At 41.8% G+C, this 17,929-nt stretch overlaps 1 protein-coding gene across 2 annotated transcripts; it reads right to left on the bottom strand.

Annotated features, from left to right (window-relative positions):
- Window positions 1-443: 443 nt before the first annotated feature.
- On the bottom strand, window positions 444-11,884 carry IFRD1 (interferon related developmental regulator 1). 2 transcript variants are annotated; one of them, XM_048301653.1, is made up of 12 exons: window positions 11,550-11,884; window positions 9,734-9,838; window positions 8,702-8,783; window positions 8,166-8,290; window positions 7,714-7,871; window positions 6,308-6,358; window positions 6,035-6,213; window positions 5,823-5,931; window positions 3,728-3,862; window positions 2,902-3,030; window positions 1,900-1,995; window positions 444-1,139 (listed from the first exon to the last, which is right to left on the bottom strand). In XM_048301653.1, the coding sequence occupies exons 1-12, from the start codon at window positions 11,593-11,595 to the stop codon at window positions 1,050-1,052; spliced, it is 1,305 nt and encodes a 434-aa protein (XP_048157610.1). In that variant the 5' UTR covers window positions 11,596-11,884; the 3' UTR covers window positions 444-1,049. The 2 variants fall into 2 exon arrangements, with proteins under 2 accessions (XP_048157610.1, XP_048157611.1); XM_048301654.1 differs by lacking the exon at window positions 6,308-6,358.
- Between the last annotated feature and the right edge of the window lie 6,045 nt (window positions 11,885-17,929).

The raw sequence follows: 17,929 nt of genomic DNA, 5'->3' as shown, positions 1-17,929 counted from the left end.
GCACTTTTATATTCAGGTTCAGAAACTCCAGCTATCTAGGTTTTAGTCTTTATTACATAACACCCCCCCTTTCCCCCACTATTCCTAAGACAGTTTCTCAATTACAGAACCAGAAATTGAGAAGAGTAGTTTTCAACATGATGAACACAGGGTAGCTGGAATGGGTCCTCTAAGATAAACGACATGTTTTGCAGCACCAATACTAGAAAGCTTTTGACCACTGGAGAAGCAATGACAAATCAAGATGAGGCTGTTGTGCAGACCTCATGTATGAGACACCTTTAAAAAAGCAAGGTAGACTTGCATGTAGCATCTACTAAAGCACTGAGAGTACCCCAAGCAGGTGTTTGAACCAGCAAATAAACCCATCCCTTTCAGCCTTTGGGGTTTTGGCAGTGCTACAGCTTTTCATTCATGGAATAATTACTTTTACACAGAGAGCAGGCAGTGAGAAACATCTTTATTCCAAAAATTAAATATTCAATTTCAGAACACAAGAATCTTGCTTTTATTTTACATGGAGACAACTATTTGTCATTCACTATTTGACTGTCAGTGGAAGTTACCGAACTTCACAGTCCCTGTCAGGATAAAGTTACACTTACATAGGAATTCCATTGTCCATCTACCACTGGAGAGTTTTAAAAAGTTACTAAAAATAATCTCACATAAACATGGTCATTTTTTCATATTAGCACATTCTTAACAAAACATTTAGTCAATGAATTACCCTACCTTTATATAAAGAATCCAATCTGACACATGGTATTTGACTACAGTTATCCACCCCATTTAATGTATCAGTTACAATATAATCGACCTTTGGAGCTAGTGGGGGGCTAACACAAGCATTATAATGTATCCCTGCACCAAATGTTACATCAATCTATATACAGTGTATATGCGACTAAGCAACAACATGCATTATATTTACAGACTATGTAACAAACCCGTGCACAACTGCAAACTGACTACAGAAGTTAAAAAAGTCATTTAAATGTTACAAGTTCATTTTAATTATGAAAATTGAACCCTATTGAAAAGGGAGTCTAAAAAAATTCCCCCACGTCTGCTCTTTTATCACGACATTTACTTCTAGCCTTTGTCCGAGCCTTGAATGCTGCAGAGTTGTACAAGTGCTACAAAATAAAAAAAGAAAAAAGAATTACATCGTGTCATAAGGCTTATGCCCTTTACAGATTTTTCATGTTACAAATGAAAATATCTTTTATTAATCTTTGAAGTAAACTGGTAGGCCTTCTGAAATTTATAGTATGCTATCTTTGCACCAAAAGCTGATTTAATTTTCGTATATATATACACAGATATATATATATATACGTGTATTTAAAAGAAACTTAGCCTGTATAAGGAAGGCTGAACTATGAGCAATTCTGGAAGCCAGTCAGTCTTGAATATCAAACAGATACCATGTAGGTTACATTTACCCCCAGATTAAACTTGGTAGCACCATTCCCCAAATTATATGCAGGATGAATGCATTCACAATCAACAGAAAAAAGTCAACCTCCTAGTGCCCATTTCACACTGCTGAGTTTGGGACACTGTCTTTAGAAAGACTCAATTTCCATGGTTTCCTGTAGGTGCCCCCCCAAAAACATGTATCTCTCAGAAGAGACCAAGTTTCACATGTGTGGAACATGAATCTGGTAGCAACCACATCAACCTTCAGGCCCCTTGGAAAAAACACAGTAGCAGACACACACCCAGTGGAAAATCTAAGAGCTCATAGATGCATACAAAGCTGGGTTTCATTCAGGACAATATGAGGCACTCTTAGAACTACAGTGAAAAGTGTAACAATGACAGCTTCTGAAGTGCAGGAGAAATGAATTAGAGTATGAAGTAAAGAAAATTCATTAAAGTGCAATAACCTACCCTTTCAAAACGGGATATCTTCATTGTTTTAAGAGTTGCAGCATCCAGCATTACTGGTGGACCAAGCTCAAACACATTCCGAAGAAAGTCATTTGACTAAACAAGAAACACAGATTTGTGTCAATTCCTGTTATCTTTTGCAATCAAGTCAAGAACACTTCCTCCTTTAACCAGAATAAGGCTAAAAGCAAAAACTGCCACCTTGAGAAGACAGACAGCCCCTCCTGCCTCCTTTGATATTTTTGTCCCAGCAAATGAGACACTGTTCCATTCTACACAAAATGAGGCAGCTGAACAGACCTGTATAGTTTCCCAACACACCAGTTTTAAGATATCTGGCTGTGAAAGCAGTACTTGAAAAAACTGAAAAACATGCTACATGCCCTAGCTCCCTCAGTCACATAGAAATTTAACTAACACAGGACTAAAGATTTTAACTCCATGATTATCACAGCAATTTGGCAGCATATACTCCTAAGGTAGAGTTCCTGCTTCTGCTACATATGTAAACAGATGACTAGTAAACAAGCAGTTCCCAGAACAGAGATAAAGACTTATGCCTTCTCTTCTGGAATGCTGTCATTATTGGGCTGCAAGTTGTGTTCATTATTTTTGACTAAAACTTTGCCTTCCTTTTACAGGCTTGCACAGGAAGGGTGGAGGCATGCAGCTTTATAGCAGCCAGACAACTACACCACTCTGCTGAAAGGGAGCATAAGGATTCAGGAAAAACCCTGAAGCTAGAAAGATACTCAGTTTAAAATTTTACTTCTTGGAGAAGTCGATTACTAAGCCAGCAAACCCAGGCTACAACTCAGCAGAAGCAGCTTACCTAGACCATTTCAGCTCACTGTAGTTATTTTTTAAGTGCTGTCTTTTAACACTTCAAATGCAAAGCTCATCATTTCCCTAAGTTCTACTCGGGATTTTGTAATTCAGACTGAGTTACATCAAAGCCAGACAGGGAGCAACAGTCTGACCAAGTGTCAAAGAGCAGCTCACCTGCAAATGATATTGCATCCCTGACCCCAGAATCTCCTTGAATGTCTCATAAGTTTGTTTTTTAACCCAGCAGTCAATATACATGCGCTCAGGTCCAAACTTCACCATCTCTGTAGGAAAGTCACGCTCCTATGCAAAAATCAAAGGAAACAACTTATATAATTTACAGTCTTTTGTACAAGGAATTTTATACACCTCAGTGAACTTTGTTTTCACTGATAAATTTGGCACACCAAAACCTTCCAAATAATATAGTATAAATATATTAAACACTGTATTTGATCATAAAGCAGATGCACACCTACAGTCAAATCTCATGTAGAATTTGAAGCTGATATTCTTCACTATCAGAAAGCTTTTCAAAAAACAAATGCTCAACTTTTATCTCCAAAATTACTTTAAGAATTGGACTTAGCCCCAGATAAACCAGTTCTGAGTGCAGAAGTCACCTTTAAGTCAGGCTGTAAACCTCATTTAGTCTCTACCTTACAAGTGTGAGTAGATACATTTGGGACAATGAAATACAATATGTGATAATAGGTGACTCAGATCCTTCTACAGGCAGAATCTTAAAGGTGATTTCAAATCATGCCAAGCTTTCTTCTTAGCTTCCAAGATGTTTACCTATTCCAAGTGTCTTTGTTCTACATTCCTAGAAAACCAGTTCTATTTCACACAAGTGATCAGACTGTGAAATCTCACTTAAAATAGTTTTTCCTGTTTCTTTCACTGAAACAGTACTTCTGTTTAATAGTAAAATTGTTTTCCCTAAATTTTACACTATGTATTTTTAAGGTCTAAATTGTATCTGGGACAAAAGAATCACCTCAACAGCCCGTAGAACATCTCTGAAGACAGATCGCTGCTTTCTTTTATCCACTTTGGCCCGGTGCTTGTTTCCATCAGTAGCCAGAGCTCTTAGTTTCTCTGTTAGAAGGTCCATATCTTCATAAAAGAAATCCTAGGTTAACAACAACAAAAATTTTTAGTGTGTTTTTTTTTTTGTTTGTTTTATTTTCTGGCCTTAACCTCTTTCCCCACAAATAAGAAAATGGATCTCTTTTAAATTTTGGGCACATAGATCTCTTCAATCTCTTACTTTATTTAAAAAGACAGGGAGCACTTCTGCAGTTCCATTTGCAGCATTTAAGCCAGCAGGAACAAAGGCACAGCACCCAGTTTACCAGGAGGGGCACTAACAAAGTCTATTTTGGTAGTCAGCCATGTGAACCTGCCATATACACCTGCTAATCTGTTCTGCTCCATAATTCCAAGGGACTCAAACTATCTAACAGATCTGCTGAACCACTCCTGTCAACAAGCTGAGAGCACTTTAAGGTTGTTAGCACAGAATTCATGCTGCTGGAGGCAGATTGCGAGACACCATTAGACTGAGGGTACGGAATATTTAGATATAAGTCTTGTATGGAATGGGAAACTAGAAAGCAGGTTTGTTTTTTAAATGCTTAACAAAACACTTAAAGTATAATACGTGCTTTACATGCATATAAATATTTTCTCCACTGCATTTAATAATTTGGCAGTAGTTCACTTGGACTAGTATAAATGTATGCATCCTTATGTAAAAACAAGTTTTTGTGGTTTGTGAGGGTTTTTAATATGAATGTTATGTCAACTGACTAGATTGAGTTTACTGCATGCTTTCTGAGAGGAACTGGTCAAAGGCAAATACAGTAAGTATTTTTAATCTGCACTGATCCAACAAGATCCTTGTTAAGGATTCAACGAGAATAATTTGTAATGATTAAAGTGGCATTTCCTCAATGAAGCAGATTTGTAGTGAATGCAGTCTAGTTTGTTAGCACATTTTAAGACTTTAATTACTTGGTCAGCTTGACCAAATAAAGGATCGAGCTGTGGTCCCAATTTATTTTGCTCCTTTCAAAGCTGACTTCCATAGCCAAGACACTCAAATCACTGCTTGCACTTATACAGACGCCTTAACATATTGTTTCAGATTATGCAGTGCTAGTGTGTCATGATTCCTGATTCAAATGAGTTATCTTTTCACTTTAGACAGCATTCTGGCAAAGCACAGCACTTTGATTGAGCTGAGAGCCCTTCAGACAACTCTCCCAAGTTGCCATGCATAAGCAGAAGGAGGCTATGTTCTTCTGAGCTGTCAAGAAAATAGTCTCAAAATTAATAAGGTATACTGAAGAATGTAAAGACAACTTTACCTGTGGACGAGCTAATGTTGAGCAGCTTGCACCTAATCCAATTCAAAAACAAGCTCCAAGAAATCTCACCAAACATAGTAATACTGGTGTCTGTGCAAAATTTGTGCAAATTCTTTAAAAATCTCCCCCTTAAAGTGACTGCCTAGTTCTTAACTGACAAATAGTCAAATGCTCTGAAACCATCATGCAATACGAGTTATTCTTCTCAAGTATTCTTACCTAAGTAAGAATACTGAAAAAACAATACTTAAGTCAACATGTTTTCCACCTGATGATAGGTTTCTGGCTGTGAGAGCAGAATTGTGCAGACTGTGAACTACTCAAACTTGTCTGCGTAAGCATCTGATGAGCGCTCCCACTACAGTAAACAATACTGTTTTATCCTGGAATCTCTCTGGAGATATTTTTTATTTTATTTTAAATGCAGGTGTTGGATTTAGATTTTAAACCTTGCATTCCATATTTCTAGTTGCTATTCAGTAGTATTTGGTGCATTTTGTTATACTGGTCCTGTTTTGCAATATAGAAATTAAGTGTAAAAAATGATAGCTAGGAATTATTGCTATACCCACTTAGACTGGGACAGGCTCACTAAAAAGAACATAAACCATGGAATTATTTGCTACCTGTTGAGATCCAGGGTGCTACGCAACACAGGTTAAGTAATTTGTCTCATCATTGTCCTGACAAAAGAAGGTTTAGCTGCTGATGTTTACTTACAGCATCTGTTTCACGTGCCAGTTCAAACAGAAGCGCTAGTGTTTCTCCAGCAGCTATTCTCATGTTGAGATCATCACAAGACAGCAGACTTGGAAGTTTATGCAAGTGCCTAAGGAGTAAGTTATATTCCATTGAGATCTAAATTTTGCTAACACTGTTTCATTGCATATAAACAGTCATTACAAACTCTGCTTTTCAAGAAAGATACTCACATTTCAATTTTCTTCTTCACTTCATTCATTGGACAAATGGTCAACAACAGTGTCCATGCTAAGAGAGCACTGACATGAAGCACAGTATTATGGGTACTCGATACACCATTAGTGTCTCTATCTCGCTGATAAGCCTTTGTGAAGATGTTTTCCAGGCATTCCATAGTAGAGTACAGTTCCTGTACAAGGCAAAAACATAATGGAAGTGGCTTAAGAGTCACACATTTTCATCTTGCCAGTTTATTACATCTGAAAGGTATCAATCATCCTCACCGTAATGTCATCAGTGACAATGAAACAACAAATCCCTAAGCAGGTTGCACACTAGACACAAAAGAAAAAAAAAGTGTCAGTATTTGACAATGTTACAGTTGACAAAACTTTCAAACTTCGGACCTTTGAAATTTAACATCTGAAGTAACAAACTTGAGATTAAGACCTTAGCAGAGTCTAGAAGTCTCCAACTCTGTTTAATGCAGCTTCTTTGTAATACTTAGCTCCCAATTCCCATCTACTCTCAGGATGATTTTACAACATATGCTACTCATAAGCCTTCATTTTTTCATGTATTATTTTAAAATAGCTTACAAAGCCCTTGAAAAAGCTACACATAACACTCTTTTCACCCAAAGATTTTAAATCTCACTAGGATTAAGCAGAAATTACGCTGATAAACAGTAATCAACATACGGTATTTATTCATGGCTGCAGGAAATATCTTCCCCTTCTGACCACTATTACAATTAAATGGCATGAAAACTCTGCACTTTAAAAGCCTTTCCCGGAACTTTGCAACTTCTGCAGATCTGTTCCCTATGCCTCATATTCTACTCCAATTTCTCTTACAAAGAATAAGGAAAAAGACATTTGAAAGTGATGTTTGCACTAACCACACAGGACTCAAAACTACATTTAAACAGGACAAACTTTAATAGCTTTTGGTTTTTTGTAGAAATAACTGCTGTTGAACTAATACCTCCTTTTGCAGCTGACAGTATCTATTGTGCCATAGCTTGACTAGAATAGGAGTAGCCAGCCATGCAATGATAAAGGGAAGCTGGAGAATATTACTTAAATCTCTGAAGTTTGAGAAGCAAAACTTTTGGCAGAGCTTTGGACAGTCTTCACTCACTATTTCAGGCATGCCGCTGATGTACAGATGAGATGACTGGGCAAAAGTAACTTAGAAATACTTTTGGTAGTATGACTGCATTGTTTATGTCGTTCAGATGTGCTGTATGTGATTTTACCATAAATAAATGTAAATGCTTAAGTAACATTTCTATGCTGTTTAAGAATAAAATTGATTTTCAAGAATAAAATAAAATTAATACAGGAAGGTTATATCACTCAGTGGGAAAGTGGGAAATGTTTTCTAGGACCTCAACATCAGCCCTCAGAACTGCAGTAAGGAGACTGCAATACAGTGAGTTCAGACACTTGACAAAGTACTACATGTAACAGCTCTTTAAGAGGGCCCTAGGTTGAAGAAAAGAATCACATTCAACCTTCAGGTGGAACTTTTTAAGCCAGTGAAAACTGCTATGCATCATTCAGAGCCCATGTCAACATTACGAATACACACTAGCGTGGTAACCTTTAGTTCTGGATTACACAATAGTGAACTGGTCAAAAGCAGCCCTCTGTCCCTGCCTGGCAAATAAACATTTCATACTTACAGCCTGTCTGGCTTGGATACTGGCTGTTCCATCACAGACAATCTTCTTCAGAACTGGACCAAGGGTCTTAAAAATCTCCTCGCTTTCAATTCCTGACCCCATCTGCACACACAGAAGGCACGCCAGTCCAGCAGCTGCACACTGTTCATCACTCTTACCTAGGGATTAACACAGTGATGAGCAATCACCTTTTGCATTGCTTTCTTCATTTAATCTTTACAGATAAGTCTGAAAGCGTGTAAGTGGAAATTCAGAAACCAACAGATACAAGACAATTTCAGCTAATTTTCTAGGACAGTTAAAATCTGACACCTACATTTAAAAAAAGGAATGTTACCTAAATTATTAAGCACTCTGTAAAGTACTAGAGAACATTCAAAATCTTAAGTTCTTTTAAACAATGTGCTATTTCATAGGGATTATTACTTCCTAATAGCATGCATGTTAATTACCTTTCTTTATGCAGCGCTCAATGCTATCAGTTAGAGTCATTCTCCTTTCCATGATAAATTCATATAGTATTTTAGAAGAAAATGCACTTTTCAGACTTTCAAGGGCTGCCTGTCTTGTCTTGGCACTATTAGAAGAGAGAAGGAAGACGTCCTGAAACCAGCACACATCAGTTAAACCCCCACCTTTGCTTTATGGTAGTTTATATTTGTCTGCACTCAATATAACCCACAGAAGTACCACGAAGAAATTAAATGCTCTGAATTACTTCCTTACTCAAGGACAGCAGAATTTTGTTTAGAGATGAAGTTCACAGTGGTACTGCAGGCTAGAAAGTGTGACTCTACTTCAACATGTTAGGAAAGTCTAACCCATCCAAAAAAACTGGTGGAAGGAAAAAGGTCTTTTTAGATCCAGAAGTCCTCCCCAGCATGAAAATCTCAGCAAGCATATAAAAAGATTTCATGTGTACTTTCCTTATTAAATCAGAGAAAGCAAGAGAACAATGTATGAATGTGTTTCTTCAAGCAGACCATACCTCTTGTCCAATGTAAGATCAATAAATCCCTTCAACTTGTATTCTAAGTCTTCTTGAGTGGCTTCTTCATCAACTTCAGGCCCTAATCCAGAAGAAATAATTTAGTCCTACTGATACACATTTCATTAGCAGATACAGTAGATCCAACACAATGGTTTTAACACTAATAAGAAAGCAGTTCAACACAGACAACAGCTACAGAATTGTTCCATATTAGAGCAGCATAATGGTGTTAAACCTACTAAATCAGACTGCACCCTAAAATACTTTTATAAAAACTGGCTACTGATACATCTGCGCTGTTTCTAGATCCGCTTCTTACATGTGCCAAGGATGTATGAGGGAGCAATTCACGTCTTACATGAATTTTCTCCACCTGATGACCATCAGCCAATCCTGTCAACAACACATTTTCAGTCCACTATGTCTACCCCTAGAGTACACTGAGGTGCTCACAGCTGATGCAGTGAGTCAAAGCAGCCTGTCCTATAGGGCATCAATTCAGATACCTCTGCAATAGGAGCTCAGCTAAGAACAGCACATATCCAGAAATGGCTCCCTGTCTTATCCCCCTGTAGCAGGCTTTCAGGTCTCCTCCTCCCAACAAAATCACAGTAGACCAGTCCAGGTTGCAAAGATGGTAAAGGAGACAAAGCACAAATCTAGCTCAAAACAGGCAAATGTGACTTTTCTCATCTTAAACTCTTCAGCAGTTCTTACTGCTTCAACTACCTGTTATGAAAACCCATGTCTTACAATACACCTTAAAATTCTTACTGTCTCTATATCAGCACTCCATAATTGTAATAGAAAAGAGCCTCATAGTTTTACAAGGCTCATGAAACCTAGAGTATACTCTTACCAAACAAAACCAATAGCCACTGGATTAACCATCATAAAGTGTTAATGTAATGCCATTATTTTGTTACTGCTACTTACAGTCTACTACTTAAAACTACTACATCAGAACTACTAAACCAGCTCAGTTTTACATTTTTAAAAAGATGAATAGATATAAATGAAAGAATTTACCATCCTCAGTGAAGCTAGCAGGATCACTGAAGCCACTGCAGTGGCTCATAGTTTCAATTGAAGCATCTTCATCACTAAAAGGCTGCACATTTCTGGGCTGACCACCTTAAGGAAAAATGAACACAATAGTTTGGTCATTTTTCATATGGGAAGGGAAAATCTGAGCACCAAAAGTAGAGCTGAATCTCCCAGCAGATTCACTCTCCCTGACCCACCCATAGCAAGAACATTCCCATCTTCCGCTGGCTCCTTTAGTCCCCCCTATTCTGAAGATTTAGTTGGCTTTGTTCTGGAAGACCATTTGTGAACAGTGAGGAAGGGCCCACCTAGTATTGGTCCAATTCCTACTCCAGATGTTGGCTGAATTCCTACTGTAAATTTAGGATCTTTCTACAATCAACTTCATATTAATGCAGTTTTCTGTGACTATACTTTAAAAATAGGTCTATGTTAATTTAACTGTTAGAACAAGCTACCTAAAAAAACTGCCATACAGTCTTTATTTTTTAATTTTGAGGAGCTTCAACACAGTTCTAAGTTGAACCTTTAGGCAAACATACATTACCCAGTGCAATGCAGGATTTATGGGATTAAGTGTAGTATGTGCAGCATCAGCCATGTCCAACTCTTTTAATACTGAATTAAAAGTATACAACCCAGAACATCAAATGCTTCAACAGGGAATAAAAGTTTTCCCTCTTGGGACCAAGAAGGCCTTGGTGCAGCAGCTTCAGACTTTTTGAATATAGCAGTATTTTTACCAGTGTTCACCTCTCTTTTCACATCCATTATTTCTCCAACAGTTCCCAAAAAATCATTTACAGAACTCTGAATTCTGTTCTTTCAGCTAATTTTTTGTGGCACAATTGGTTCTAAATTATTTAGAAGGTTACACACAGGGCTTACCAGCTTCAGGGAGGCTCCCTGACTACCAAGACCCATAAAACTATTTTTATCTAGGCAGAATCAACCTTCAGTTGGATCTGTGTCCAAGAGCTTTCCAATGAAGTTAGTCACACTCCGGAAGTTTTGCTGCTTTCAGCTGTAGCCAGTTGTATCATTAACCATAACCCAAAAAAACCCCACCAACGAATGCATGAGCAAAGAAAGTTGGAAGCTCAGAGCTCTGACATGGCCACCTTCTTGCTTCTGCTGATTCAAACAGGGAACTTCAACACAAGTGACAAGAACGACAGCAAGCCCTTCACAAACTAGAATAACAGCAGCTGCAGAAACACCCCAAAAATTGCTCACTTCCTGAAAAACTGGTATTAGAAACCGATGCTGCCCATCGCTATGCTAGACTGAAGTGAAATTTCTCACCACCCCGCAGAATCTCCGTTCTGCCCAAGCATCAACACCTCAGATACGCGTATTCTGCATCTGTATGAAGACTGTTTATTTTATAATACCCTATTTTAGGCTAAGAATAAGGGTTTTTTTAAAAAGACACAGCAGCCTTTCGGGGCACAGCAAGGTGACACACAGCCACACCAGCTGGCGGTGGTGCGGCCCGAGCCGCCGCTGCCCTGGGGCGCTCCCGTCGCCGCCGCCGGCGCCAGCGCGGCCGCGCCCGGAGCCCCCCCGCTCCCCGGCGCATGCGCGCAGCGGCGTGAGGTGGCGGTTTCAGGGACGGCTCCTGTCACCCGCCCGGCCCCGGCCCGTCCAGCCAGAGCCCCGCGGCCGCGCCCGCCTCGCTGCTCACCCCCACCGCCCGCGGGGAGGCGGGGCACCGCCGGACGGGGCGACCCTCCTGCGGCCACGGGAAACGCCGTCTAGACCCCGCTCCCCCGCCCGCCGGCCCGGCCGCGCTCACCGGCTCCGCGCTGGTGGTTGCTCCCCCGCTTCTTAGGCTTGGGCATGGTCGCAGCGGCGCTCGGCTCGGCTCCCGCGGCCCCTCTCCGGGTCTCGGTCTCTCTGCTCCCCCCCGCCCGGGAATCAGCGACAATCAGCCGATAGAAGAGCAGGAGCGCTTTTTACTCCAACGCCTCTGCGAGGCTGACTTCTCGGGCCGGGGCAGCGGAGGTGATTGGCGAGAGCAGGCAGAGGGCGAACCGGCGGCGAAGGCAGAAATCCCCGTGGAGGCCCGTGAGCGGAGTCGATGCATCTTTCTCCTCTCAGACACCCGGGGCTAAAGGCGCGGAGGGGGCGCCGGAGCGGCTTTTATAGCCCCGCCGGGCTGCGGGGGCGGGGCCGCGCTTCACCGCAGCCAATGGCCGGGCGTTGCGACGGCGGGCCGGTGACTCAGCCGCGCGAGCTCGTGACGCGCTCGCGCTGCTGCGCAGTGGCGGGGCTGGGACGTCAGCGGCGCCTCGCGCGCCACGCCGCGGTGCACGCCGGGAGCGGCGGGCCGCAGGGGCGGGGGGCGGCGCTGGGGGCGTCTGAGGCCGCGGGGGGCGGGGACAGAGCGGCCCCGGGTGCTCGGCGGGGCCCTCTGTGCCCGGGGGGCTCGGCTTCCGGCCCGGCGCCACGTGCGCGGCTGGCTGTGGGAAGGGCGAGCTCGGCTGGGCTGTGTGGAACTCTGTGGGCGTGCGGAGCCGTCGCCGGCACTGCTCGCCGTGTAGGCGGGGGATGCCGGAAGGATTCACAGAATCACACAACGGTTTGGTTTGGAAGGGACCTCTGGAGATCCAGTCCAAGCCCCCTGCCAAGGCAGGGTCACCTGGAGCGGGTGGCACAGGAACGTGTCCAGGTGGGGATTGAATGTCTCCAGAGAGGGTGAATCCATGATCTCTCCCTGGGCAGCCTTTTCCAGTGCTCTGGCACTGTAAAGTGTTCCCTCGTGTTGAAGGGGAGCTTCTTATGTGTTAGTGTATGGGCTCTGCTCCTCGTCCTGTCACTGGGCACCACTGGAAAGAGCCTGGCACCATCCTCTTGGCACCCACCTTTGAGATATTTATATGCATTAATGTGATCCCTCTCAGTGTTCTCTAGACTAAACAGGCCCAGCTTCCAGTCTCCCCTCATAAAAGAGATTCTCCAGACCCCAAATGGTCTTTGTGGGTGTCTGCTGGACCCTCTCCAGTAGCTCCTTGTCTTTCTTGTACTGAGGAGCCCAGAACCGCAGTGTGCCTCTCACTTAAAAGCAGATATGTAGGATAGATGCTTTATTCCTTCATAGCAGATTTTCTTCCACATGCAGAAATGGGTTTTGTCAATTGCATCTTCCAATTTAGAGACTTGTATTTTATGTTTTTTAATGCAAAATTGATTTTTTTAATGTTCTCTGCTAAATGTCAAATAACTAACTAACTAAATTAATAGAAATACAATAGCTTTCCTGTCCACCAAACAGATTGGTTTATGTTTCTGAGCAGTGAATGTTTGTGAATGCTCACTGATAGGCCATATCAGAACTGCAGTGTTTGAGGAAGGGATGGCAGTTTTGCAGAACGTGCTGAAAGGTTACATAACACACAATAATGATTACACTGTTTGAATTCTGTTGTGTACAAAATGTATTTACACTGACTTCCAGAAAGGTAAACTTTCATAACAATTCTCTATATATGCTACATAAACAACAAAGGATTTAGTGACCCATTTGTGCATTCTGGGTTGGGAAATGCTGGAAGTGTCTATTTCTAGAAAATGGTAGCTGGCTCTACCTGAGCCCAATGTTTTGCACTGCTGCGCAGCATGAGACTCCTGGCTAACAATTCTTTGGGCGTGGGAGGTTCAAATTTCTGAGAAGGCTGTTCAGGCATCCTGTTTAAGAAGAGCAGAGAAAAGACAGAAGTCAGTATATACTGCATCTATACAGGACAACACAAACGTCTCAAGGGCAGTAGTTTTTCTCCTTCAGGATGAAATGTTAGAACAAAGGACAGCCTTCCAGGTAAGTTGGCAGAGGAGTGGCAATTAAATGCAGAAGGCATAACTCTCTTGAGTACATAAGGCAATATTAGAACAAGGGAGCAGCACTGGACATGCTACAGCACCCAGTAGGAGCCAAGCAAACTTGTATGGTGGGAGTATTTGAGCTGCAAGATGCCAACACCACCTGAGCGAGAGCAGCCATGTCCTGACAATTTCCTGTATGTTCACCCTTTTAATATACAGATTGATCTCAGGGGGTGCAGGCTGCCTGGCCTCGACTGAATTGAAATTGCTGCCTTCCTGCTGATAGTCCTGTCTCATAACTGCTGTCTGAGGCTGCCAGCAAGGATTGGGTTTAGTGCTGAAATCCTTGCAGATATGACAGTCTGAATAACGTGCCGAACTATGCCTGTCCGTGTGGCAGCTCAGGTGCAACACCAGTGGTACCTCATGGTGGAGTTTGAAGAATTAAGTGTCGTAGCCCTTGTATGCTTGAAGATGATCTCGCCAGGAGAGATCTCGTCCTGGAGAGGGAGAGGAGGGAATGCTGCAGATGAGGTGGGAAAATTAGCATCTAAAATATGAAACACTGTTGCCAGACTTAGACAATTAAAATAAATTACAAAAGGTGACAAAACCAGAGAACTTGCGGCTACTTTGGGTTTGTGACCACTTTGCATTTTATTTGGGCTTGTGAAATACGATGTCTCCAGGTTACTGAGATTCCCTGGTTATTTGACCAACAGTAAAGTGAGGTCACACAAGAGGAGTTGTGTATCGCTGCTCAGTTTTGCTGTCTGTCTGTGACAGAACAGACTCTTTGTCTCGATTGCTGACTTCTTGCCCACTCTCCTGATTTATCCTATTGGCAGGAATGCATGGCGCCAGTAGGCTGGCTCAAGACAGATTTCTAACAAAAATCTTTGGCTAAATGCAGAGTGACATGGTGCCGGCAATCCGTGTTCCTATTGTCTGGCTTGTGCTGGAACTGCTGGTGTCAGGGGTGTCACAGTCCCTCTGGCACCGATGATACCAGGGGTAGGTGAGAGGTGACATCCTTTGGAGAAAAGTGTTTTATGTAGTTGCAAGGCAAGCTGGGAGTGGAGTGTGACAGTAAGGCATGCATGGCAGTGGCTTCACTAGCAAGTACCACAGCACCCAAACAAGAATAGCAAAGCAGTTCTAGTGGTGACTAGAAGTTCAGCCAAGAGTACAGATCACCAGTGACAATCCCAGTGAACATAGTGACAAGGAGATCTGAGGTCAAGCCAGAAAAGTCAAGTCAGTGAGTCAGGATCAGATCAGGTTCAATGACAATAACCAGGACTAACCAGCCACCAGTCTGGTCATCATCAGACAAGCCCACAGTGATGGGAAGGATCCAAGATCAGCTCAGGTGGGTCAGGGTCTGGATCAGTGTGTGTGGCCAGGCAGAGTCATACCTGTGACATAGTTCAGGCAAGAACTGAGGAGAGTTCTTCAATGTAGGCACCGCTTTTGAGCAAAGTAAGTGGCCCTCACTTCTTACAGCTCTTTCTCACGTAGCAGTCTAATCCAAGGTCACTCAGCTGCACCTTGGCAGAGCTGCCTTTGAGCACAGGCAGCTTAATGCTGACTAAGGCCCCAAGAAAAGGTCTAATTAAGAACTCCACCCCAGCTGAGGGACATACATGTGTGACTGACTCAGTTTATGTGGTTTAGGATTTGTATGCCAGAGTTTATTTTAAAGATGTGTAAACAATGATAATTTACGACCAGCTGAAGGTATGGCCAGACGTATTCTCTGTACACTGTTAAATGCTGTAAAGAAGTCAGAATTGAGGGAATCATATGGATCCTTGATTCATATGGCTGTATTTTCCTCCTCATTTGACACAATGCTCCTGTTATCTTTGCATACAAAATTCTTTGCATTTTCTTTTTCCTTTCTTCTGGTCGTTAGGACATGACTGTCTTTGAACCCAGAAGAGGATCCCAGGCTCATGCAAACCTGAAAAATGAGCCATGCTAAGGCATTCCCTGAACAAATATTGCAAAATGTCTGTGTTTTTAGTGACCTACCAGAACTGACAGGCCTTCAGAGTGTGTGCCTGCTAGCAGTGCCATGGTCCTCTCTCTGGAACACTTAATGCTACAAATGCTGTCAGCACTGACATGTAGTCACACTGCCCAAAATAAATTGCTATGATAAATTACAGCCACAGCCCCCTCAATTCTGGCTACTGTTGCTACAGTGGAATGCTTGCTTGGGGGCTGACTTGACTGCAGGCAAAAGAAACTCATTCATTTCCTTTGCATAGGTAGGGCACCTGGTCTTGTGTCGTGGAAGAAAAACTAAGAAGGGAAAGCTCACGTGAGGTCTTCACTGGGAAGGTGCTCAGATGAAGGCATGTACTTCTGGGTATACATGCAAGATATATCTGATCTGAGTTCCCACAGAACTCCTCTTATTTCTGAGACAGCAATTGCAAGTGACATGAATTTTTAATGGAGAGCAGTAGCCAAGAGCTGCAGCTTTTTTTTCCCTTTGAATGCTGGAATACATATTGGAGGCCTAAGCAGTTCCTGATATTTCAGGAGTATTACACTGTAGTAAAAAATACACAGCATCCGTGTTGGAGGTCCTTTCAGATTTCTTACATTATTTACCTCTTGTCTTCTTGTTTATATTTTGGAAGCCTGGCCAGTTGTGGTCCAAGCACGTCCAAGAACCCCAAGTCCAGAATAAAATAAATGTGATGGCAGGCTCACTACTAGAGTCACTATTATTAGTTCCTGAGGGAGTTTTGGTCTTAGCTGAAGGATTAACTTCAGACACTGAGGGGAGGTCATGGTGTCTATAGGTGGCTGAAGTCCAAAGCTGTAAGGTGACACAAAAACAGGTCATACTTTTTTCTCTAATTTCAGCAGCCCTGTGTGTATGGACACACAGAGGACATTTTGAAGGGAAAAGAAAGCAGTCAGGAAAGAAGTTCAATTGTTTATGGTGAGCAGATGGATTTAGCAAGTCTGCCTGCTGAGACAGAGGCGTGACTGTGCAAATCAGGCAAGTTCTTAGTGGTCACAGAGAAATCTCCACAGCCTTGGTACTGTTTATATTATATGTACGGTGCTAGAGGCATATATTGCGGTCAAATTCCAATCCTTTTTAAATTAACAATTTCTGCAGTAGAGAATATGTGGACTTTAGGAAACACTGTGTATTTATGCAGCTGAGCACATCCTCAGTGGCACACTACCCAGGCTTTCCACAGCCAGGGGTTCCAGCTACATTCATACTCCAGATATTTTGTCTCCTTTTATCCAGATTATACTGACACTTACCTCCATTTTTACCTCCATTGTGTACACTTACCTCCATTTTTACCTCCATTGAAGGCAGATCCTTCACTCCATATATATGATTTATTCATGCCAAGCTTTCTTGGACCTCAGTAAGAATTTTTCCTGGTAAGTCATGAAGAAACAATGCATACTTAAGATCTCTGGTACATATGCCATTATTAATTTCATGTCTAAATTTGGTTGCCTGAATTTCGACTGTCACTGCCAATAGCAACTGACCACAAACATTAGCCTGAACAGTAACGGCATTACAGAGCAACTGTGACCCCATGGAAAAAGAAAGATAAGACTCTGTCAAACATAAAGCCCTTGCAAACATTTTGCAATAGCTAACAAGATTTTGTTGGAATAAGGATTAGCACATTTTTTTAAACAAAAAATGTATATGACTCTGTATTTGTCTCTAGTTTATTGTTTCTTGTGGGGCAAGCTTTAGCAAACAAACGATTTAGAATAATAAATGTAATTGCTATTGTAAAACTGTGTCATAAAATCATGTATGTCATGCCTCTTAAGGCCTTGTATGTTGTCACTTTGTGTCTTGCTTCACTTGGTTCTCTGCCTTTTGCAAAATTTTGTGTTTCCTAATATCAACCACTAACTTCATGCTAAGTATTACCCAGGAAAATCACTACTTTCTGCTATTCTGAAATGAAATATATATATAATTTTAGACACAGGCTCAGATTAAAACATAAAATTCAAAATTACTTCTATCCTTCCAAATTATTTTCAAAATACCAGGGTTGCAGAGAATTAAGGGACTGTGACACAGCCATTCCCCAGCATGCAATACAATAATCAGGAGTATACATCTTGTTTCTCTTAGCACATGTTACTATTGCATTAGAATGCTGTTGACCCAACTGGTTAGCCAATATCAGTGTAGAAGAATCTGATATTTCTCTGTTTCTGCCACATTATTTTTTTGGCAATGTGCATAGAGGCTCATTCCACTGAAAATTAGGAAGGGTTAAACAGCAGGAGACAATGCTCCAGTCTCATTTCTGCCAATGCTCCTGCCAAAATCCT

This window comes from Corvus hawaiiensis, chromosome 4, assembly GCF_020740725.1.
Source record: "Corvus hawaiiensis isolate bCorHaw1 chromosome 4, bCorHaw1.pri.cur, whole genome shotgun sequence".
Classification (NCBI taxonomy): Eukaryota; Metazoa; Chordata; class Aves; order Passeriformes; family Corvidae; genus Corvus; species Corvus hawaiiensis.
The sequence above is the reverse complement of the archived record's forward strand: the minus strand, read 5'-3'. Positions and strand labels throughout refer to the sequence as shown.

Coding starts and splice junctions, on each gene's coding strand:
- IFRD1 (XM_048301653.1), bottom strand. CDS start 11,595: ATGCCCAAGCCTAAGAAGCGGGGGAGCAACCACCAGCGCGGAGCCG. Junction 6,359..7,713: donor GTATCCAAGCCAGACAGGCT/GTAAGTATGAAA, acceptor TTTTGTGTCTAG/TGTGCAACCTGCTTAGGGAT. Junction 1,996..2,901: donor GGATGCAATATCATTTGCAG/GTGAGCTGCTCT, acceptor TTTCTTGTTTAG/TCAAATGACTTTCTTCGGAA.